Below are 23,306 nucleotides of genomic sequence, written 5' to 3'. Positions count from 1 at the left end.
GTACTTTAATTTAAAAATACTCTATTGCCCCCCCCCCCCCAAATGCTAATCATCCTTTGAGTTTACGCTGAGTGGTGATCTTTTGGCCGGTGGAGGATCTTGCCTCCCTTGATGGCTGCTGACGGATCAGGGTGGTGGTTGCTGAAGGTGGAGGAGCTGTGGCCATTTCTTGATAATTTAGTTTGCCACATTGATTGACTCTTTCACTAGTGATTTTTCTGTAGTGAGCGAGGCTGTCTGATAGCATTTTACCTACAGCAGAACTTAATTTTTTTTTTTTTTAAGTACGCTACACACCTAGCATGGCCCCCAGTGCCAAAGCAGGGTTTGAACTCACGACCCTGAGATCAAGACCTGGGCTAAGGTCAAGAGCTGGACACTCAACCAGCTCAGCCACCCAGCCACCCAGCGCCCCCCCCCCCCGAACTTCTCTTAAGTCATCTCTATACCCAACATGGGGCTCAAGCTTACAGCCCCAAGATCAAAAGTCAATGCTCCACCAACTCAGCCACACTCAGTAGAACTTCTTTCAAAATGGGAGTCAATCTGAGTTTAATATTGTAAATCCTTTGTTGTCATTTCAACAATCTTCACAGTATCTTCACCAGTAGACTTCATCTCAAGAAACCAGTTTGCTCATCCACAAGAAGCAACTCCTCATCAAGTTTAATCATGAGATTGCAGCATTTCAGTCCCATCTGCGGGCTCCACTTTTTTTTTTTTTTTAAAGATTTTATGAAAGAGAGAGTGAAAGAGCAGGGGGAGGGGAAGAGGAAGAAGCGGGATCCCTGCCAAGCAAGGAGCCCAATGCAGGACTCGATCCCAGGACTCTGGGATCATGACCTGAGCCCAAGGCAGAGGCTTACCCCACTGAGCCACCCAGGGGTCCCCAGGCTCCACGTCTAATCCTAGTTCTTTTGCTGTTTCCACCACATCTGCAGTGACTTTCTCCACGGACATCATGAACCCCTCAAAGTCATTCATGGGGATAGGAATCGACTTTTCCAAATTGGAATCCTGTTAATGTTGCTATTTTTATTTCTTCCCACAAATCATGACTATCTTAATGGGATCTAGAATGGTGACTCCTTTCCAGAAGGATTATTGCTTACGCTTTTGGTGTCGTATCTAAGAAATCGTTGCCACAACGTCAGGAACATTTCCTCCTGTTTTCTTCTAAGAGTTTCATAGTTTTAACTGTTACATTTGGAACTTTGATCATTTCAGGTTTTGTGTGACGTGTAAGATAAGCTTCCAACTTCGTTCTTTTCTTTGTGGGTCCAATTTTCTCAACACCATTTATTGAAAAGACTGTCCTTATAGCACTTATCTTAGAGTATTTTGTCCTAAGTATGTATCACTCTGTAAGTTTACTTTTTTTTTTTAACTTAAATCATCTCTACACCTCATGTGGGGCTCGAACTGCAATCCCGAGATCAGGAGTTGCATGCTTTACTGACTGAGCCAGCCAGGTGCCCCAGCACCTTTCTTTTCCTTTAGCAATGCTTTTTGAGATCTATTCATGTCAATGCACATGAGTGTTTAGTTCATTCCTTTAAACTACTTTTTAGTATTTCACTATATGAATGGACAGTATTTCTTTATGCATTCCCTTTTTTATTATCTATTTGTCAGAGAGTGAGCGAGTGAGCACACAAGCAGGGGGAGCAGCAGGCAGAGCAGAGGAGAAGCAGGCTCCCCACTGAGCAGAGAGCCGATGACCTGAGCTGAAGGCAGACACTTAACTGAGCCATCCAGGCGTCCCTACACATTCTCTTAAAAAAAAAAAAAAAAAAAAAAAAATTATTTAAGCTCTGTGCCCAATGTGGGGCTTGAACTCACAACCCCAGATCAAGAGGTATACCCACCACTGGCTTATGCATCCTGGATTTTCTCTTTTCCTGAAGAACACCTTTGTTCTACTGAAGTTTTGTACACTGCAAACTCTTAGCCTTCACTTGTTTGGAAGGCCATTTCTCCTCCCTCTGAATGGGAGTGCACCTGCCACCAGATCCTGGCTTGGCAGTCATGTTCCCCAAGTCTGAAGGCATCATTTCACGGGCAGCAGCGATCTACTGATGCTAACTAGATGTCTGCCGGCGCTCGGGCACTCCGGTGGTCGGTCCTTTTGGAGTTTCTCCTGTTGATTTGTAGGGGGTTTGTTTTTGTTTTTGTTTTTTTGCAGTATGTGTACGGGAGGATTTTTTTTATACATCCCTTTCTTGGAACTTGGTGAGTGCTTCCATGTAAGGACTCCTGCATATCTTCCTTTCTGAAGAATGCACCCGCTATCATTTTGACGGTTTCCTCTTCCCTACTCACTAGTCTCTCCTAAAAGTGCTGCTAAATGCTATGTTATTGCTTCCAAGTCTATCTGCCGTTTTGGTTTTCTTTGTATCTGAGAGAGAACACAAGAGCTGGGGGGCAGGGGTCGGGACAGAGGGAGAGTGAATCTCAGGCAGGCTCCCCACCAGGTGTGGAGCCCGACACAGGGCTCGATCTCACGACCCTGACTGAGACCGTGACCTGAGCCAAAACTGAGAGTTTGCTCAACCAGCTGAGCCACACAGGCGCCCCTATCTGCCATATTTCTTAACCTCTTTTATATTTTCCTTTTACCTCGGTGGTGGGTTCAAGGGATTCCTCAGCTCTGTTTTCTGAATGCACAAGTCTGTGTCATCTGCACCGAATCTGGTGTTTCTGCCACACAGAGTCCATTTCGATAAAGTACTTTTGGGGGTTGCTTACATTTTGTCACGTTTTTCCTCGCAGTCTCTTCGCTTTCTCAACCTGTGCTCCTCGCTCGGCCTGGCTCTGGCCCCTCGGTCACCTGTGTGTGCCATGGGGACTTGGAGGGCTCCTGGCCACTGCTTTTCCCTTGAGCCACGCAGCCTCCCAGCTTTTCAGGCCATCGTTGTTCTCTCCATTCTGGGTCAGAGGAGTGCCTCCAGGAGGACGAGGCTTTTGCATGGTTAACCTCTCACCATCCCCAGGCATCCGGGGTTGAAGAGGTAGGTGGGTGTGCTCAGGCAACCGGTTCCAGTGTAGGTCCCTGGGCTCCCCGCCAGGGAAACCCGACTCCCCCACCCCCGAGTGAGCTCCTCAAGGCTTCCACACTCAGCGCTGGTTTTTAAATCTTCAACCCTGTCGCACGTCCCAAGAGCTGGGAAGTCCTTACCTCCCCCACCGCTCCAGGTCTCCTGTGCCCAGAGTTCACTTTCAGTTCAGTCTTACCTCAATCGGGGGGTCCAAAGTCAGGACCCAGACTGGGTGAGACTCTGCAGATCCACTCGGTCCCAGTAGCCGCTAAGGAGTTCTGAACGGATTTCCCCCAGACCCCAAGTGAAATCGAGGTTTGTTTTGAAGGATCTGGCCTCCTCCTCTCTCACCTGTTCTTGCTATGAGAACTGCGCCCCCGCAGTGTTTATGTGGACGAAGTTTTGCTAGTGAAAAACAAGAGATCTCGATTTCGGACGGTGAGCCTCCTTCCCACCTCGTGCTTCTCCTCCTCCGTGAGGGCTTGGGTACCGTTAGCCTGCCGCTGTGACAGTGGGGGAGGCAGGCGAGCTTCCGCCGAGAGATGCCGTCCTTCCGAGGGTCTCTCAGCCCACGCCCTAGGGAAGCCGGGTCTGCGCAGTCCGTGCCTGGCTCAGTCTGCGCAGGAGGACTTGGTTCTTGGTTTCAATCCACCTTCCCAGGGTTCTTTTCTTCTTGGAGGTGGGTAGTTCTAAGCGGCTGGAGGGGTGCTGGGAGGAAGAGAATTCTAGTTCCAGGGGCTGACGTTGCTTGCATGTCACGTCCTCGTTCTAATTCTGATTATCACCCTCAGAATGGAGGCCTCAGTGTCAGGGCTTCGTGGTGAAGGACTGCAGTTTGCCTTAAAATCAAAGGCCCATTTCTGTACTACTGTATGCAAGAGAATCACCTGGAAGCTTGTTAAAAATGCAGATTCTTTTGAGTGCCACTCCCAGTTGTAGGGCGGTCCCAGCGAGTCTCTGTCTCTGCTCCAAGGGCTCTTGTCCTCACGTCCAGGCTCAGGGGCACCCCTCGCCAGGACAGGCCAGAAAGTTGGACCAGAAACAAACACTCCTGGTGATGTGGACCTCACCTTGAACTACGCTGCCTGGAGTGGTTTTAAAAAGCCAGTGTGCAGGATTAAACATTGTTCTGGGCAGATGAATAACTCCATGGAAAATCTAAGACCTTCAGATGTAATAAATAGCCTTTATTCTGCTCATTTCCTGGGGGGGGGGGGGTGGTCACAGAGTCTCCCTTATCGTTTGATTACAAGTCATAGGATACTAACAGATACCACCTGCTGTGATAAAACTACCTGGCATTACTAATAAGATCACCGCTTCTATTTATTGAGCTCCTCTGTGCTGAGCACCTCACATGGTAATCTCATTTCTTCCGCTGCAACTTAGCATTCCACGTGCCCTGGCCCGATGCTGGCGACAACAGTGCTGGGTGATCCGGAAGAACTCTGGATGTTTGGGGAGCTGCTAAGCAGGCCCGGGGGACCGTCTCCAAGGACCCCAAAGCAAGCTTTTCTCCTGAAGGAATTAACTCATCGATATTAGAAAGGCTGCAAACATTTTTCTCCCAATCTCATCTGTGTTGGAACTAGAATGTTCTCCATCATACATAAACTCCCAATTTCTTGGGGTGGTCAAACCTTTTTATTATTTCCCTCATTAGATCTTTTGGGGTTCATGTTATGTTTAAAACACAGCCTCCCACACCAGAGATATAATAATCTCCTGTATTTCCTTCAGTAATTTTGCAGTTGAACTTTTCTAGTTTCTTCCCTCTGGATCTAATTGTCATGGCAACTGTGAACTACAGATCTCTTACTTTGAGGGCCACTTGTCTTAAAGTTCTATTTATTAAACAAGTCATCTTTTTTCCCCACTTCAAATACTCCTTTTATCCTACTAAGTTCCCGTCTCCCTGGGGGTCTGCTCCGGGACTCTGCCTGTTGTTCCAGGAGCCTGTCGGTCCAAGCCCACCCCAGGTCACAGAGGCCACTCCTGGAAACCTGAGAGGTCTTGGGGCAGTGGCTCAGGACACGTGCCTTTCACTCCCTCGGCGCTCCCCGCCCCCAACTCCCCATCATTCAGGATTCGTGTAATGTTCTCACATATTTACTCTTCCATGAACTTGAGAACTCATCCAATTCCCAAAGCATCCAACTGCGCTGGAACACACTGAACTTAGGGGCTGATTCAGAGAGAACTGAAATCCTTCCGGGTTCATCGTGTCCGCTGTGTGTGTCCACTCACAGAATGGTCTTAGCAGGTCTCCTGCGGGCTCTCTTACACTGTATGGGTTGGCCGGGCTGTCGTCTGCAAATAGTGACAGTTGTACCCTCCTCTCCTTCACCGCTCTCCCACGGGGGTGACCGTGCCAGGACACCGCTAACGAGTGATGCGTCCTCGGCTCGCTTCCGACTTGTATGGGAATGCCTGTGGTTCTTCAGAATGTCACCAACTGCCGGTTTGCGATAGAGATTTTTGTCTTAATCTAGATTATGATGTCTCTTTGTCATCTTAACTAAGATTTTTAATAAGGGATAGATCTTAAACTTTACCAAATACTGTTTCAGCATCTATAGAGACTACCAAAAACTCTTCTCTATGAATCGAAGCTGAAATGAAGGCCCATGAGCAGCTGTAATGCCTCTTAGCGTACGCTCTGTATCCCCAGTCCCTGCGCCAGGATTCTGTAGAGGACAAACCCCCCTGCCCTGCCCACGCAGGGATGGGGCCGAAAGCCTTCTCAAGTTGCTCACACTCACGGGCGCCTGGAGGCTTTGCTTTCTTTCCAGGGAAAGGAAGTATGCCAGGCCAAATGCCCCCAGGATGGGAAGGAGCTCCCGAGGACGGTGGTGTACGGAGTACAGGAACAAAAGTGGGGTCAGGGAGGATGGAGGACCCTCCAGGTCCCTGCCACGAGCCCACACATCAACATACAGACCAAGTGCCCGCGATGAGAGGGGGGGTTTGGTATCTGAAGTGTCCTCCGCGCTCTGGCCATGACACGGTCTCTCGTGAGTCCTTCCTGCCACACCACAGCCCCGAGCCGGGGTGCGCAGGCCAGGGAGCACCCATGGCAGAGTCATCACGGAAAGCAGGGCTCCCTCCCCAGCCCCACTAACTCCGGGTCCCCGTCGCCCTCCTTCCAGAGCTGGAGGGTCCCCCTCGAGCCAGCTCCTGCCTGCAGTGACCCCGGCGCTGGGTGGCTACCCACTCAGCCGCCCCTACCAGTTCCGACCCTGCTTCTCCTCCATCCCGTTCTGGGACAACAGGGGGGTGCTTAAGCCTGTGCCCGCCTGGGCGCCATCACAACCCAAAGCAGAGGCTGGCCCCGTGCGCTCTGACCCTGAGCCCTCTTGCCACCTCCTCACTAGCGTCTGTCCTATCTACCCGACACGGGGCTTGGGGCTGCCGCCCCCGGACACAGAAGCAAAGATAAACAGAAAATGAGGGCGCAGCCCAGCGTGTCACAGTTCTGAGAGGTAGATCGGGACAGGATACCCGTCCGGTGTGCCCAACCCGACCTTGTGTGAGAGGCAGTCTCTGACGCGCTTTCCCTTCAGGCCACAGGAAGCCCTAGCCCAAGCGGAGGCGAAAGGTGGCGATCTCCATGGGCTCCACATAGACGTCAGTGCTGTTGGAGGGTGAGGCCAGGGGGTACAGTAACGTCAAGGAGGTCGGCTGCAGGAACCCCACGTCCAGGCCATGGAAGAGGCTCCCCAGGGCCACCTGTGGAGAGGGACACGGGACGGGGCTGTGCTGGGCGCCCTTCCTCTATGAGCCCTGTCACCTCTTGGAGAAGCCCACGGAGGCAACACGGAGCCTCCCCGCGCGTGGGAGTCTGTGTGCCGTCTCGGAGGGGCCCTGGGGTGTGCCCGGCTCTGAAGGCTGCCCGTGGGCCACAGGGCAGGCAGCGCCGCCCAGAGCCGTGAGCTCCTTGAGGACGGGGACCACGTTGGCGTCCACTCTGGACCCGCCGGCGCCCACCCAGACCGTGGCACATGGAGCCGTGTATCAGCGCCAGCTTAACCCCCGAACAGAGCTCCCAGAGCGGCGGCCTGAGCTTCTGGGGCTTTCCGCCTCGTGCGACAGTGGTCCCTGGAGCACAAGTTCTCCAGCTGTGCGTCTCGCCCGGAACGCGCCCCCGCCAGGCCTCGCTTGCTTTGAAAACACCCACCGACGGCGTCTCTCTCACTCCGAAACGCCCCGAGGGACCCCCGCCCGCAGTCCCATCCTCACTGCCCACCTCAGGGTGGCCCCCCCATGTTGCGGCCCATACCTTGCCTTGGCTTGTGGTGCAGTTGAAGCCCAGGTTCTTGGCCTCAAGGCCACAGTCGAAACCCTTGCGGTGCAGAATGAGTGCAGTTTCCGCCGAAGGCAAGGCATCGTCCTGGGTGACAGACGCGAGGGGTAGGAGGGGGTCGGGGCTGCTCAGGGCTCATGGAGGCGGGGGACAGCCCTGCTCCCCAGCAGGCAGGACCGGGACGGGGAGGCGTCTGGGGCACAACAGGCCAGAGCCTGACAGGGACACTCACCTCGGCCTGCAGCGTACGCAGGTTGAGCAGGTGGAAGTCACAGGGCAGAGAGGAGGCCAGGGGATGAAACGAGCGCAGCCCGGGGCCCGGGAGCTGCCTCTTGGCTACGGGCAGGGCGAGCACTGGGGTGTTCAGGTACATGGAGGTCAGGTGGCTGAGGAGGGACGGGTAGCTGGTGAAGCGGCCGTCCTGGACCTGCGAGGTTGGCCGGAGATGCGCGTGAGGGGGACGGTAAACGCACGCCGGGGTCAGTTCCTCTGGGAAGAGCTTCCCCGATGTGTCTGCGAGGCTCCAGGAGCCTTCACACCGGGCCACTTTCCGTCTCATCTCACACAACCTAGAAAGGACTACTTGCTAGGCCCTCTCTCTCCTCGACTTTTTGCGGGGTTTGGCTTCTGTGACGTCACAACGAGCACACACCCCACACCCCAAGTACCATCCCTCATCACCGAGATTCTCAGAGTGGGGAAGAGAATGGGAAAGACAGACGTGTGCTTCTCGCAGGTGGAGGGCGTACTCAGTGATCCTGCCGTTCGGGTCCAGCCCCACGTCCACAGCACCAGCCCCGGTCCTCGGGCCCAGGGGCCCCCACAGCTGAGCCCACCGAGGACAGCTGCTTAGGTAGCTGACCTGGACTTCCTCTGAGGTGGCTACTTGTCCGTGTTCTACACTTCTGCCCTAGCTTTACTCTCCTGCCCGTCGCCTAGAATCTCTAACTTCCCCTTCCCCTGACCCCCGTCCCCCCACCCACAAGCTCCCTCCTGTGGCTCACGTGAGCCACTCACATCTCCCGCTTCAACAGCCTTTACACCATCACCTGCCTCCGGCCTCCCTGGAGATCCACTACTCACTACTCCAGCTGTTAGAGCGACAGCTTAGGGCCGAGCCTGCCTGCTCGGGTCCCTCCTGGGCCTCCAGTCAAAGTCCAGGCTCTTCTACCAGCCGGGCCAGGCCCACGACAGTCTGCCCCAAATGACCCCCAACCTCTTGCTAGCCCAGCAACGGCCACTAGAACTTTCTGCCACGACAGAAACTCACTATACCTGCGCTGGACGACAGAGTAACTGCCAGCCACGTGTGGCCACGGGACGCTCGAAGCGTGACTGGGCGAATGAAAAGCTAAATTTGGTATCGCATTTCGTTTTAATTAACTTAAATAGCCACGCGTGCCTAGCAGTCACCGCACTGGACAGGCTGCTCCAGGCAGGGCTGCTGCCCGTTCACGCGGTCTCTCCTGCCTCCCGCCCTGTGCCGTGGTTCACAGGATCAGATCAGACCCCACTCGTCACGGCTGTGCTTGGCCGACGCCCCCGGAAGCTGTCCTCCGTGGCCTTGGCTCATGATGCTCTGTCCCTCCTCAGCACCAGGGGGCAGATTTCTACCTTCATTTTACTCACAGAGCTTGCCCCCAACCCACCCCCAAGCGAAGTCCTAGGGAGCGGGGTGGGGTGAGGGATGCGGATGTTTGTGTCCCCCTCAGGCCTACAGCACGACAAGAGCTCAGGATCTCCGTGGTGAGTGAGGACTGAGCCACGGCCTCGAGGGACCGAGTGGCAGGCTCGGTCATCCGCAGGCGCTGCGTCCAGGCACAACTCGCTACCACTAGTCCGACACCCCATCGCTAGCCCTTACCTCGAGGTCACCGCTCCTGCTGCTGTGAAAGACCAAGTCCCTAAACATGGCTGCCAGTTTGGAGAAAAAGCCAGGCTGGTGGGGGCAAAGAAAGCCATGAGATGCACGGGGCTGCAGCAGAGAGGGCTAGAGGACGCGGTGGGGGCCGGGGGCACAGAGGAAGGCGGGAGATGCTGTGGGAGACGGAGGTGCCAGGCTGCCTGGCAGAGCGTCAGGCTCGCTCCCCGCACCGCCGGAAGAGCCCTACTCTCACTGCCCCTCCCCACCTCTGCCACCCGAGGACCAGCCTGACCTGGCTCCCGGGGAGGGCGGCCCGGAAGTTACCTCACTGCCCAGGCTTCGCCGCTCCAGCAGGAGGCGGAAATGGTTGCAGGTTCTCTTGTTGTCCTTGAGCCCTTGGCCCAGACCCCGGTTGTCGTCCTGCATGAGCCGTCGGTCCAGGATCACCTCCAGCTGGCCTGGGGACGCTAACTGTGAGCCACGGTGCCGCGACCCCCCCATCCCCACGCAGATGCTGGGCTTTGGAAGGAGAATCCCAACCACGGGCCCCGGGGGACCCGCCTGGTGAGCTCGCCGGACGCGGAGGCACGAGCCGAGGCAGAGCCGTGGGAGCTGGGGCTCGAAGGGGGCTGCGTGAGGGCTGGTGTCCCAGAAGAGGAAGCAAGCGCCCAGAGCAGGCAGGTGGGCCCTGTGCCTCAGGCTGGGGACCCTATCTGGACTGGCCACGTCAAGAAAGTGAAGAAGCGAACAGAAGGGCTCGGGGCGGCCCACAGAGATTCTTGCGCAGGCCCAAGGCCGGGCACCGCGGGCATGCTTTGCTGCGACTGGAACACGCACCCGCCCCGCCCCTGCTCTACACTGGGCTGGACTCCAGCTCGGCTGCCTCGTCTGTCACAAGGAGGACACAGGGGACAGGCAGATGGCAGATCAGACACAGGCTCAAATTAGGTACCATTTCGGGTTGCCCTGGAGAGAAGGGATGGCAGAGAAGCGCCAAGGTTTTCTTTGTAAAATATGCTCGGGGAAGGGGCTCCCTGCAGAGCTGACGTATGTTGGGGTGTGGGGTTTTCCCAGCACCTGCTTTTTTTAAGAATCTCCTGAGGGAGTCTACTCAGGGGCCCCTAACCCTCTCCCCAGCCCGATTCTGACTGCTCTAGTTTCTAAGACTTTTATACGCACGGGTCCATTTTAGGACTTCTGGGTATCTTTCCAGAAAAGGTTGCTCAGGGTAAAAAAACGATAATCTCGGGGCGCCTGGGTGGCTAGTCTGTTAAGTGTCTGCCTTTGGCTTGGATCATGATCTTGGGGTCCTGGGATCGAGTCCTGCATTGGGCTCCCTGCTCAGCTGGGGGTCTGCTTCTCCCTCTGCCCCCTCTCGTGCTCTCTCTCTTGCTCTCTCTCTCAAGTAAACCAACAAAATCTTTAAAAACAAACACATAGAAAGTAATCTCTGAACACATTGTTTCCCAAAAGGGCAGAGAGAACCAAGGCGGGGGGACACCGGGCGCAGCTAGCAGCCAATGGTGCAGACAGAGCTGGGCACAGTCTGACAGCAGGGTGATCCCGGGTGAAGGGGGAGCAGCGCCACGCTCCTTCAGCAGGGGGTCAGGCCTCCATGGCCCCGGCCACCGGCCCCCAGCACAGCCTGGACCGGGCACTCTCAGCTCAGCGCTGCACAAAGGCTCCATCCCAAACCCGGAAAGTCGGAAAACCTCAGAGGCCAAGTGCAAACTGTTCTTTTTACCCTGACGACACAGAGCCACTTCAGCTTGCCTGGCATGGCCCAGCTCCAGCCCGGTACTCCTCCTGGCTTTGTTTCAATTTTTAAGAACAACAATTCTCTCTTTTAATGACTGCTAGTAGGAAAACAGTATATCCTTTTCTTCTTTGCTCAATTTTTTTAAATTAAAAACATCTTTTTTGGGGCACCTGGGTGGCGCAGTGGGTTAAGCCGCTGCCTTCGGCTCAGGTCACGATCTCAGGGTCCTGGGATCGAGTCCCGCATCGGGCTCTCTACTCAACAGAGAGCCTGCTTCCCCCTCTCTCTCTGCCTGCCTCTCTGCCTACTTGTGATCTCTTTCTGTCAAGTAAATAAATAAAATCTTTAAAAAAAAAAAAAATCTTTTTTTTCCATAAGAGAGCAAGAAGCTGGGAGAGGGAGAGAGAGAATCTCGAGCAGGCTCCATGCCCAACGTGGAGCCCTACACCGGGCTCGATCCCACAGCCCTGCGGTCATGATGTGAGCCGAAATAAAGAGTTAGATGCTTAACTGACTGAGCCACCCAGACGCCTGTTAAATACTTCATTACAACACCAAATGCACTTTTCCAACTGCCCCTACCTCCATCCCTGGCCAGGAAAAGGGGGCCGCAGAGCTCAGTTGAGAATCGCTGTTTGATACCCTGGTGCTTCTTAAAAGGACCCGAAAGGACCCCATCCCCAGGTCACCTCCATGGCTGCCTCCACTAGGAGGGTGACAGTGGGCGTCTGCCTTCCTGCCGTGCCCGTGCGACTGACAGGCGCTGCGAATGTTCTCCAAGCTTGGAGGTGATGCGGACCGCAGGGGTGGGGCCCGCTGAGAGAAGGCCCCGGGGCACCGATGGGGCTCTGCCTCGTCCTCGCCCCCTCGGTGTAGCTGGGCTCCCCACTCACCATCGTGCAGGCTCGAGACCCCCAGGGCCTGGGCGGTGTGCAGTGTGAGGCGGTCGCGGGCGTCCTGGATGTAGGCCATGACCGGCATGGGGTAGAAGTTGGCCTGCAGGGGCAGCTTCTTCAGATAGCGCCGGGGCTGCACCTGGGAGGGCGAGGCCGGCTGATCAAGGGCATCCGGGCACCCTCTGGGCCCCAGGGGTCCCCAGTCTGAAGGGGCCCCGGTCATTCTCGCCTCGGATTCCTCTTCCTCCACCAGGGCCGACTGCTCTCAAGTACCCGGCAATCACCTGAAAGCCGTTGAGGTCGGTGAAGAAGGCGCCCTGGCTGCCAATGTCCGTGTGGAAGCGCAGGGCCAGCTCCTGGTTGACGTAGTCACGGATGTCCACCAGGGATGACATGTCCAGGGACAGCCCCTCCACCCCTGGGCAGAAGGACAACAGAAGAGCGTGGACAGGCCTGAGAGACCGGCCGGGGGAGGCTGTGCCCAATCTGCCAGCAACTCCCAGCATGTCTGCAGGACCTTCCCCACAGGACAACTAACGTCCTTCTCGTCTCAAACAATACATTTGTTGAAAACAGACGTGTGAGCAGAAAACAGGCAGAAGGCAGAGTGTGGCCTAGCTGGTGCAGCCCTGACCTTCCTTCTGACCTTCCTCGTCCGCCGAGCTCACCTGGCAGATTATAAAGCCGGACCACCTGGCGGACATGCTCATAGTAGGCAACCACCTCCGAGAAGAAAGGGCCTTCGGTGACACGCAGCACAGGGGGATCCTTGGGGATGTAGGGCTGGGGACAGGGCAGAAGGCAGCTGAAGCCACAGCACAGAGGGCAGAGTGGGGAGGTACTGGCCCAGCACTGCCAGAAGTACTTGTTCCCAGCAGGCTCCGGCCTGAGAGCCCCGGCTGAGCCGGCCCAAGGCCCCAGCCGCTCCTTGGTGCAGCCCACTCCCAGAGGCAGCCGAGGCCAGGCCCCGGCAGGCAGGGACGACCCTGGAAGGAGGCCTGTGGCCACACCCCACCCGCCGCCTCAGTGCCCTGGGCTCCTCGGATCCCCGGATTTCTGAGCAGTCTTAAGGTTACCTGGGCCTCCCCATCAGGCAGGAAAAGGTAGGCTCCGCTCTTGTCCTTGGACGCACGGGTGCCATAGATGAGGAACTCCATGTCCACCCTCTGCTCCTGCTCCTCGTCCACCCTTCGGACGCTCTGCCAAAGAACACAGCCCTGACCCCTGGCCCCACACCGGCATGTCAGGCCTGCCCCCGGGAGGGCACGGACGATCTTCTCCGAGGAGCCAGCCCAGCTTCCCCATGCCGCCCCCTCCCGTCGCTCAGGAGCCGAGAAGGCCCACTCCCCAGCCCCCCCCCGACGGTCACACGGCAGCTCCGCACCCCCGCCCCCGCCAGGCAGGCCCTCCTCAGCCCTGGGCCCTGGCTCGTTACCTTGAGGAGCCCGGTGAGGCCTGAGAACCAGACCTGCATGTAGCGGTTGCTGAGGGCAAAGTCACTGGCGCCAGAGTCGATGACGCGCAGGGGAAACGCGTCCTGCCTGCTCACCGACAGCTGCCGGCCGTGCAGGTAGATGCGCACGGAGGCCGGCAGGGTGCGGGGCCCGTCCAGGCCCAGCTGCAGCTGCAGCACGCCGAGGCCCAGGGCTGGCAGGCGGATGGGCAAGGACACCTGCCGGAGCAGGAGGGGTGAGGGAGGGAGCGGTGAGGAAGGCAGGGGTGAGGAAGGGCGGCCCACGGCGTGGGCATCCATTCTGGGTACGGGCCTGGGAGTCTAGTCTCGGGCATTCACTTCTTCACTGAGAAAGGCTGAGCAAATGCCCACACCTGGGGGGTCCTCTGTCCCCCCACCCCCGCCTCTGAAAGTCGAGGGGACGTCACTTGCCTCTGGCCAGACTTTCCGAAGTCTCATATGATTCCTGAGAAACTATGAAACAGGAAGCGGGTGGCACGGCAACCTAGCCCCCGTTTTTGCTTTTCTACCCCACCAAACTTCCCCTTCCTTTGGAGCACTGACTCAAGTCCCAGGAGTGACTGTCCTCTGGGTAACCCCCTCCCCAGGACCCCTGCCCCCAACCTAGGCAGGAAGCAGGAGGGTGGGAGTGTCCCAGGTGGAGTGAGGCCGCGGGGAGGGGCCCCGGGTCAGCATGGAGGACTGGGGCCCACGCCCCGGGCCCTCACTCACCTGGTAGACATCGGCGACCGTGTCTGTGGCAGAGCTCCAGTGTGCGCTGATCTGCACGGCCAGCGGCTGCCCGTCCTCCGAAAGAACTCGCACTCGGGGCGAGCTGACCAGCAGGGACACCACACTGAACCGCTCCTGATCCAGGGGGTTGAAGAGAACCACGTACCTGTGGGGAGAGGCAGGCTCGCTGACCTCGGAGGCCACTGGCTCTGGGCAGCGGGAGCAGAGCTGTGGCCAGGCCGCGTCCCGCGGTGCCTGGGTAGGCATGGGGGAGACGGTGCCGGGAGCCAGGGGGGCTTCACCTCTGTGCCTGGCCGGGTCTGGCTCACCTGGGGGAGGAATCCAGCTGGATCACTGTACGCTCCGGCAGGGCGTCGTGATTTAAGCGGGTGTCATCCTGGGGATTAGATGGGTGGGAAGGGAAGAACCATCACCGGATTGGCCCGGCTCAGGGTCTTGTCTCCTCCCCCGCCCCTGTGGACCACCAGCCGCACTGGGCACTGATCCGCACTGTCCAGGGCAGGCAGGACAGGAAGAGGGACACCCTCTTGGATGGGACTGCACACTCCAGAGAGCGCCCCGAGTGGACGGAGAAGTGGGGCTCACCATCTGGAGGAAGGGCGCCTCAGGCTCAAAGCGGTAGGTCTCCTTGTCCCCCAGCACCAGGTAGTGAGCGGCATTGATGATGACCTGCTTCAGGCTCACAAGGGAGCGCAGGAGCCTGGGGGCACAGGAGGCAGGAGGGGGGCCATGGAGAACACGGCCACAGACAGACTGCCCACCTCCCCAGCAGGAAGAGCCCTCGGCAGGCCTGCCCACTGACTGCCCAGCGCGGCCCTTCTTAAGGACGGTGGGCAAGGACATGGATCCAGCCGGGCGGAGGAGGGGGCCGCCACCTGATGCCATAGTCTGCCACAACCGCCTCCTTGGCGGTGCCGGTGATGGCGTCGTGGTGCTGGAAGAGGCCCAGAGCGCGCCGAGCTTCCGTCAGAAGGGCGAAGTCCGAGAGCGGGTACTGGCTGGCCAGTCCAGAGCGGCGAGCGTGAGCGGTAGCCAGACTGTACAGTATCTCCGCACCCCTGCCCAGAGAGAGCGGTCACACTCTTGCCTGCACAACCCCCAGGTCCCCTGCGCTCAGCAAGCCCTGTCCCCTTCCTTCCACCACATCTCCGCCCGCCTTCGTCTCCAAGCCCTTCTAGTGCATTCTGAGCCAATCCAGCTCCTCCTGAAACTCCGAAGGCTCATTCTCCTCCCTCTGGCCTGGAAGCGGGGGTGAGCCTCACCGCAGGTGGGCTTCCAGGACCCGGTCCAAGCTCTTGTAGAAGGGCCGAGAAGTGTAGTAGCCGGTCCAGTAATGGTCCTCCCGGTCCGCATAGGAGAAGAAATCCCCGCTCAGCACGGGGAAGCCTGGAGGCCGGGCCCCCGGCTCCACCCCAGTCTTCTTGTACAGAGCGTCAAAATAGTCAGAGAGGGTGCCAAACTGGGCCTGCGGAGACCCCAAAACCCGCTCTCATCAGTTCCAGCGCTTCTAGGAGCTATGGCCCCCCAGGGCTGCAGCCGGGCACTGGGGGCAGGGATTCTGCCTACACACAGGCAGCCGTGGCACGTCCTGCCCTGTGGGACCGCACGCAGACGCTGGGGGACCCGCAGAGGAACTCTGACAGAAAAGGGAGACTCTTGCCCAAGAGTCAGGCACAAACCGCCGCCTGGAGCTGGCAACCTCCCAGGCCAGGCCAGTCTGCAGCACTGGGGAGGGACCCCCCCCCCAACACCACCCCCCAGCTCGGCGCCCCTCCCACCTGCACATGGAGGTCAGGCTTGCTGTTGAGGAAGTCAAAGAGCCGCTGGTAGTTGGAGAACTGGGCATCCCACTCCTGGGGCTTGTCGTATCGGAAGTCATCCCCCAGCGGCACCAGGAGGACGTTGCTTCGGAACAGCCGGGACTTTTTCCGGTACTGGTCCAGGAGCAGCGCGGCCCTGCAGTGGGGAAGGGCACGGGCCTGAGTGGAGCCTGGGCCTAAGAGGAACAGGGCTGAGCCAGCCCCAGAGGGCCCCTGAACACATCCATCAAGGAGTCATGGGGCCTGCAGTAGGCACCATCCAGACTGGGAGACCTGTGCCCGGGAGCCCCATGTTCTCTGGGTAGTTCTGACAACCAGGGACATCTTCCCAGGCTGGGCTGTGGTTTCCGGCTGCAGGTCCCAGATATCACGGTGGCCCTTGGACACCACACACAACGCAGCACCCTCCCCCCTCCATTCTCCTCCAGACACAAACCACACTCCTCTGTGCCTTCCATTCCTACTCCACAAGCCCGGCTCCTCTGTCTCCCGGGTCCCTCCATCCCCAGCTGCTCCCCTGCACACCACGCCTGAGTCCCTCAGAGCAAGGGGCCCCGCACTGGAGGCGGGAGTCCAGGTGAGCCCCCTGACCACCCCCTCAGGCGGCTGGCGTGGGGGGGCAACAGCACGAGCGTCTCTGGCAGCCCCGCGGTCACCCCACAGAGCTGATGTCAGCCAGCATGCACATTTCCCATGCCCAAGGTTCAGCAAGGTCCTCTCTTCTCATCCTGAACTTTTCGAAGCTGTTTTCTGAGGCTAAGAGGGGAACCTTACGTTAAAGCTAGTAAATCTCACCAGGTTGGATTCGACCCACATCACACACAAACTGTTACGATCTGGTGGGATCCTGACTCTGACACCCAGCTATACTTTGCCTACCAGTTAGTGGCACAGCACACCACCGAAGAGCCTAGAACCAGAGCCAGACTATGCCGGCTCCACTTGGACTAGGCTGAGCGACCCTGGGCAAGTTACTTTTCTGGGCCTCAGTTTTTATAAAATGAGGAGAGCATCACTACCTACCATCATGATGTTTTGAGAATTAAAACAAACTAAATGGGGGCACCTGGGTGGCTCAGTAGGTTAAGCCTCTGCCTTCAGCTCAGGTCATGATCTCAGGGTCCTGGGATCGAGTCCCGCATCAGGCTCTCTGCTCAGCGGGGAACCCGCTTCCCCATCTCTCTCTGCCTGCCTTTCTGCCTACTTGTGATCTCTCTGTCAAATAAATAAATAAAATCTTAAAAAAAAAAAAAACTAAACGAATTCGTATATACTGAACACTTAGAACGGCGCCTGGCACATACAGCAGAAATGATGAATACACATTTGTCATTTTCCTTTTCAGTCAAGTAACTGATAAAATCAATAGAAAATCAGAGCCTCGCAGCCTCTCGTTAAAGTCCCTGTCTCTTTTCAGACCAATCTAGTAATTGGCACGTTGTGGGTACCGTGGTTCACCCAGCCACTAATCTACTTAACTGTGCTGACCCAGCGGGTACTATCCTACTCTGTGCTCAAGGGAGGACCCCTCGAACACCCTCTCCCCCTAATTCCTCAGCCTAGTAAGCCTTTCAAAAGAGAAGACGAAGTTACTCTCATGACTTGCCCTCCACAGACCTCGGCTGGCATCACGGGTCACAGCTGCTGCTCTAGGACACACCACAGCTTAACAGCCCTAGAATCTTGCTTAGAATCAGCATTCAGGGGGCACCTGGGTGGCTCAGTGGGTTGGGCCGCTGCCTTCAGCTCGGGTCATGATCTCAGGGTCCTGGGATCGAGTCCCGCATCGGGCTCTCTGCTCAGCGGGGAGCCTGCTTCCCTTCCTCTCTTTGCCTGCCTCTCTGCCTACTTGTGATCTCTCTCTCTCTGTCAAATAAATAAATAAAATCTTTAAAAAAAAAAAAAAAAGAATCAGCATTCAGATTTCTGAGTTTCAGAAACAAAAGACCATTTTCTTTCCCTTTTGGTCACAGATTTCGCCTCTCGGACCTCATGGAAATCTGAGTTACTGCAACACGAAAACCAGTTCAACTTGTTATATTCTCAAGGCCATTTGGTTCCGGCCAACCCACTGTTCTAGATCACTCTTAGTCTGCCCTCTCCCGGGGCGTGGGCTGACTTCAGCAAAAGAGACATTTTTAGGGGTCCCCAATGACCCTTGGGGGCACAGGTGGGCTTTCTCTGAGGCTGGGGGCTCTTGGGCAGGACCGATTGTGCATCTGAATGGGGGTTCCTGGCCAATTTGAGCCAAGGCAGGATGCCTGTGCTAAATGAAGGCATATTAGGCCACAGAGTCCAAGGAAATTCACTTATTTTGAGAACTGTTCCCTTCTGAGTCAATCAACCGGCACTGGCTGGGAAATATCCTCATTTGGGAAAATAAAACCATTCTGGACAATTCCAGTTTCCCAGGGAGGTTCGGTAAAGGAGCTGCCCCCTTAGTGACTGGGGACCTGAACTCACCCCCTGTGCCCAACCCCCCTTTCTACAGAGGTACAAACCCCCCCACCCCGTGAAGCAGAGCCCGGCCTGAGGCCAGGTCTCCCGGCTCCTCTGTGTGAAATGGCCCAGCGCAGGCCGGGAGCGAGTACCTCTCAGCCACGTTGGCCTCTGTGATGGCCCGGGGTGGCACCTTCCAGGGGCAGTTGATGCGTCCACCCGGCAACCGCTTGAAATCGAACTGGCAGCAGATCTTGGGGTCCGGGCCGCAGGTATGGGGCACGTCATAGCTGTAGAAGGGCATCATGTGGCAGAAGATGTCCGTGTTGGCGTCCGCGTCTGGAGAAGACGGAGCGGGCCGTCAGCCCGAAGCAGGCTACCCCGGAGCCCACGGCGTCTCCAGGGGCCGGGCCGCTCAGACCCGCGGGATAGACAGCGGGCCCTGCAGAGGCCGGGGTGAACGTGACCCCCGACCTCCCCCAAAGGAGGAGAGCACTCTGACCACTGGCACTAGCGCTCCCTGGTCTGCTCTGGAGCCTTAGTTCTCATCCACCCGTCCTTCCCCAGGGAGAACCGTGACCCCCGCCAGCCTCCCTGGCCTTACCCCAGGTCTGTCTCCACATGAACTCCAGACTGTGGGTGGCGGCAAAGTGCTTCTTGATGGCATAGTGCACCCTCTGGATCAGCATGCTGGTCAGGTTGGCACGGCGCAGCAGGTAGGGGATGGTGGAGCTGTAGCCGAAGGGGTCCACTGCCCAGCCAGAGCGCGGGGTTGCACCTGAGAGGACACGGGAGCCACAGGTGGGCTCCCTGGTCCTGGGGACCCAGCTCCCTTCTGTCATCGTGCCAGGCCCAAGCTGGTGGAATCAGCCTGGACAGGGAACCCTCCCCAACCCTGCCAATCCCTGTGCCCCACAGGCCCCTGCTGCCTCCTGGGCCCTGCTATGGGGACAGACCCCCATTCCTGAGCCCAGACTCACCGAGGTTTCTCTCCAGCCACTGGTGGCCCTCAATGAACTGGTCAATGAGTGCAAAGTAATGGGAGTTGGCCTCGTCCGGCATCACCCAGCCTCCTGTCACAATCTCCAGCTGCCCGTTTCCCACCAGCCTGGAGTGAGGGACTCACACTCAGCGTGGGGCAGGGATGCTCTGCCCAGTCCTGCTGACCAGAAGTGCCAGGACCTGTGTGTGCTGGCCTCACCGAGCCCACTCGCCTCACCCAGCCCAGCCCAAGCCCAGGACCCACAGAACAAAGGAGCACCCTCCTCTGCCCGCCATACAACCTCCATGCTGTCCCGGCCCGGCCTCTCTTTGGACCTCCATCTGTGCTTCCTGGGGCCAGGCCCTGGGGTCCTTCTTCGCCAGGCATACAGCTTCGTGTGACTCTGATTTCTCCTAACACCAGTTCTTGTCTTCTTTGCCTCGGCCCCTGTGCCATCGCTCCTCCCTGCCCTGCTTCCGCCTGCCTCTCCCTGCCACACTGGCGCCCACCACTTGGCCTCCAGCTTCTCTGGCAGCCCTCCCGGGGCCCAGATGGCAGCCCTCCCGTGCCTCCCCGGTGGGCACTGGCCTGCGGACTGCTGCTTTCTTCTGGGCATTGATGTTGTCCCACCACTTGGCGAAGAAGGAGACTTCCGCCCAGAGGAAGCGCCGCCGGGGGTCCTCCTGCAGCTTGCCCACCATGCTGTTGAGAATGTGCTGGGTTTGCTCCGTGTAGTACTTGTCAAAGGTCTTGATCCAGCCTGGGGAGCCAACACAGGGTCCCCTTAGGACGCCAGGCTCTTCGTGGGCCCCCCTCCAGCCACTGGAGACCCCCCCCCTCCCCGCACAGCCGGGCTCCCAGGGCTCCGCCAGGGCCTCACCCGGGTCATTGTGGGAGTGAGGCACCACGAACACCTGCAGGTCTTCAGTGTCCCAGTCGTGAGGCCCGTAGGAGATGTCAAAACCTTGCTTCCACACGCCGCCATCCACGTTGTCAAAAGGCAGCTCCTCTGATATGGTCAGCATCTGCCAGGCCAGAGAGCAGCTCAGCGCCCAGCCACAACCACCAGCGCTCCTCGCCGGCGCGGACCCCTACCTGCAGCTCCGGCTTCTGGCCCCGGCCCCCCAGAGCAAACTGGCAGTCTTGAGGGGAGATGGAGAAGAAGCTGGGCCGGGGCTCTGGAGGCACCACCCAGGAGCCGTTGGCCGCGTAGTAGGGCAGCAGGGCCGGCGGGCCCTCCGCATTGGCTGTCAGTTCCAGCACCGAGTCCTTGATGTGGCTGATGATCTCATGGTTCTCCTCCAACAGCTGCTCCAGCTGCTCAATGCGGTTCTGCAGCACAGAAATTTGGCTCTGCCAAAAGACCAGAAAGCAATCACCCACGGCTCCTGGCGCCACAGGGAGGATCTCTGCGTGGGGCCCATCACCCGAGGCCTGACTGGGATCCTTCTCCCCAAGTGCAGGCAGAGCCAGGAGCCTACAGGCCTGGATGGCTCCGGTCAGATGAGCAGAGATCTGCAAATCACTACAGAGGACTACAGTCCACTTGGCTTGGGAGTACCCTCACCGCCCCAGCTCATGGAAGGCAAAGATTTCATCTCGAGTGCCTATTCCCCAGGTGTGGCCTGTCTGGGGCATGGTGCTGACAAGGACTGCAGCCGGGCTTAGTGGGAAAGAATGCTGCAATCCATTAGCAATGTCTGCCAAGAATTCAGGAGGACAGAACGGCAGGACATGTCTCTCCTTCCTTCTCTCTTTTTGCTATCCTTGTTTTTATCTTTGCGTTTCTAGAACATCTGCCTATTGGGAAGAAATGTTCCTGTTCTGGGCTGACCCTGACTCTCCACCTGAGCTGAGATGACCTGTGTATGTGAAGAGATTAGCAGCCAGGTCTGACTCACCCGGGGGAAGTTCCCACCATTCTGGTGACGGGTGGGGTCATGCTGCACTCGGTCCAGCATCAGGTAGAGCGAGAAGACGGCCACACAGAAGATCGCGGCCCCGCATACCGTCACCTGCTTCTTCAGCTTCATACTGGCCTCCACACACACCTGGCAGGAGGGACACCATTTGTGGCTCCAGCAGGCAAAATCCCTTTGTTGGTCTTTCCACCAAATGCCCCAAAGAGTTTCTGAGTGCCACTGTCTAGGCGCACCTATTTGCCTGGCTCCAGAGAAAAGCAAGTTTCTAAGGCTCAAATCCCAACATTGGCTGTGGAGCCTCCTCTCTCGGCTGAGACCCAGAAAGCTCCAGGAGCTCATCCTGTCCAGTCCTGGGGCAGCTCTGCCCCTAGGATGCCGAGGCTGCTCCTTCCCAGGGTAACACAACAAGATAACAGATTTCCCAGGTCTGACTCCAGAGTTTACCCCACAGCCTCCTGGTCATAATTAGCTTCCCTACAAGAAAGCCACAGCCAAAGGAGGTAGGTGTCCAGTCTCCTCGACCATGTGCTTCTAGTTTCAGAGGAATAAACAGATTTAGTTTGCTTTAAAGGCACGGACAGAAAAGCCTTTCTTCTGCCCTCTTGGATCAGACGGATGCACACCAGAAAGCGCCAGGCACAGCACGTCTCTCATTAAGAGAATCAGAATGAGTTCACAAAGCTGCAAGAGAGGCTCAAGCGTTTCTAACACCAAGCGGGCCCTGCTTCTTCTCCGGGCTAGTTGGGATTCCTGCAGCGGGTAACTTTCAGCTTTTGGTTCTAGAGCACTTGGGGGACCCCCTGGGAAGGCAGCAGTGATTGGTGCCCAAGGTACCCCGGCTAAAGAGAAGCTGCACACACTGCTCCACTGTGGGGCAACTTCGGAGGACCAGTGCCCACTGCCACCGCCCGCGGGCCCCCACTTGCCTGCTGGGGCGGAGGGAGGCCGCTAACTACTGGGCCGAGCGTGGGCTGAACCGCCGCTCCGGAGACTGGCTCCCGCCCTGGGGCCGAGGAGCTCTGTCGCCTCTGCGCGTCGTGCCCTACTTAGCGCGATCAGATTCCGCTCAGAAGCCTCCGGGCAATATTTTTAGCCCTTGGAGGTTGGGTCTAGGCCAAAGAGGGTGGAGCTGCGGGCAGAGCGAGTTGGGTCACAGGGTGGGCAGGCACCTGCCGCCGGGTCTTCGGTGACCCGCCCGCCGGCCGGCCCCCCCCACTCCCCCCCCCCCCCCGGCCGCGACCCTCGCCGACCCTCCCGGCCCCGGGGACCGCATCGACAACGGCAGGGCGTGGGAGCGCGGGCCGCCTCCGACCCGAAGCGCCGCTCGCTCTCCTGCCGCCCACGCCGGTCGCGGCCCGGGGCGCAGCCGGAGCCCTCCCCCGGGTCCGCCCGGCGCGTTACCGTCCGCGGCCGGCCTCCGCGCCGCTCCAGGCCCCGCCGGCCGACCTGCGCCCCTCACATCCCCGGGGGCGGCGGCCCGCGCGGAGGCAGCGACGCAGGCGAAGGCGAGCGTCAGCCCAGCCGTCGCTGCCGGCTCCGCACGCCGCAGCCGCGCTCCCGCGGGGCCACGACCGCCGGCGAGCTCCGCTGCGCCTACCCCGCGCCCGCCCTCCCGCCTCCCGCGGCCGCCCGCCGACCAGCGCGGGGGGCGGAGACAGCCGCGCCGCGCCGGCTCCGCCCCGTCCCGCCCTCGCCGGCCGGCTCGGCGCCTCCCGCGCGCTCCCCGCCGCCGACCCCGGACGCCGGCAGCGGGGCCGCACTGCGCAGCCGCAGCCCGGCCCGGGCATCCGCGCGCTGCGGAACCTCCGCGAGGGGCGCGCAACTTTATTTTCTGGATCTTACTAGCGTCCGCGCATTGCCAAGCAGCAGGGGAAACGTTCCTCCTCCATTTCAGCCGCCGAGCGGTGAAGCCCATTTTCTGAGCGCGCCCTGTTCTGCGCCAGGCCGCCTTAACTGGATGCGGCTACGCTTCTGGGGCCAAGGGGTGCTGCCCCTCCCCACCGTGGGGGCCGTGCATTGATCACGATCCCTTTCCGTGCTTGCCACCCCGTCAATAAGACACCGTCTTCCTGGTGGC

The 23,306-nt window shown here is 58.5% G+C and overlaps 1 protein-coding gene across 4 annotated transcripts; it reads right to left on the bottom strand.

Annotated features, from left to right (window-relative positions):
• Nucleotides 1-535: 535 nt before the first annotated feature.
• On the bottom strand, nt 536-22,858 carry MAN2A2 (mannosidase alpha class 2A member 2). Of its 4 annotated transcripts, none has more exons than XM_046008176.1 (25): nt 22,631-22,858; nt 22,156-22,358; nt 21,209-21,358; nt 20,403-20,660; nt 20,188-20,332; nt 19,896-20,067; nt 19,306-19,433; nt 18,930-19,076; nt 18,478-18,664; nt 15,845-16,022; nt 15,329-15,531; nt 14,942-15,124; nt 14,652-14,766; nt 14,375-14,442; nt 14,046-14,211; nt 13,296-13,532; nt 12,937-13,059; nt 12,529-12,643; nt 12,145-12,278; nt 11,858-11,999; nt 9,530-9,663; nt 9,206-9,280; nt 7,574-7,768; nt 7,318-7,428; nt 536-6,767 (listed from the first exon to the last, which is right to left on the bottom strand). In XM_046008176.1, the coding sequence occupies exons 3-25, from the start codon at nt 21,338-21,340 to the stop codon at nt 6,615-6,617; spliced, it is 3,501 nt and encodes a 1,166-aa protein (XP_045864132.1). In that variant the 5' UTR covers nt 21,341-21,358; nt 22,156-22,358; nt 22,631-22,858; the 3' UTR covers nt 536-6,614. The 4 variants fall into 4 exon arrangements, with proteins under 4 accessions (XP_045864132.1, XP_045864130.1, XP_045864131.1 ...); XM_046008174.1 differs by having other exon boundaries at nt 18,930-19,103; nt 22,631-22,857; XM_046008175.1 differs by lacking the exon at nt 22,156-22,358 and having other exon boundaries at nt 18,930-19,103; nt 22,631-22,857.
• Nucleotides 22,859-23,306: the final 448 nt, after the last annotated feature.

This window comes from Meles meles, chromosome 6 (genome assembly GCF_922984935.1).
Source record: "Meles meles chromosome 6, mMelMel3.1 paternal haplotype, whole genome shotgun sequence".
NCBI classification, from domain to species: Eukaryota; Metazoa; Chordata; class Mammalia; order Carnivora; family Mustelidae; genus Meles; species Meles meles.
This window is presented reverse-complemented; position numbering and strand designations above follow the sequence as displayed.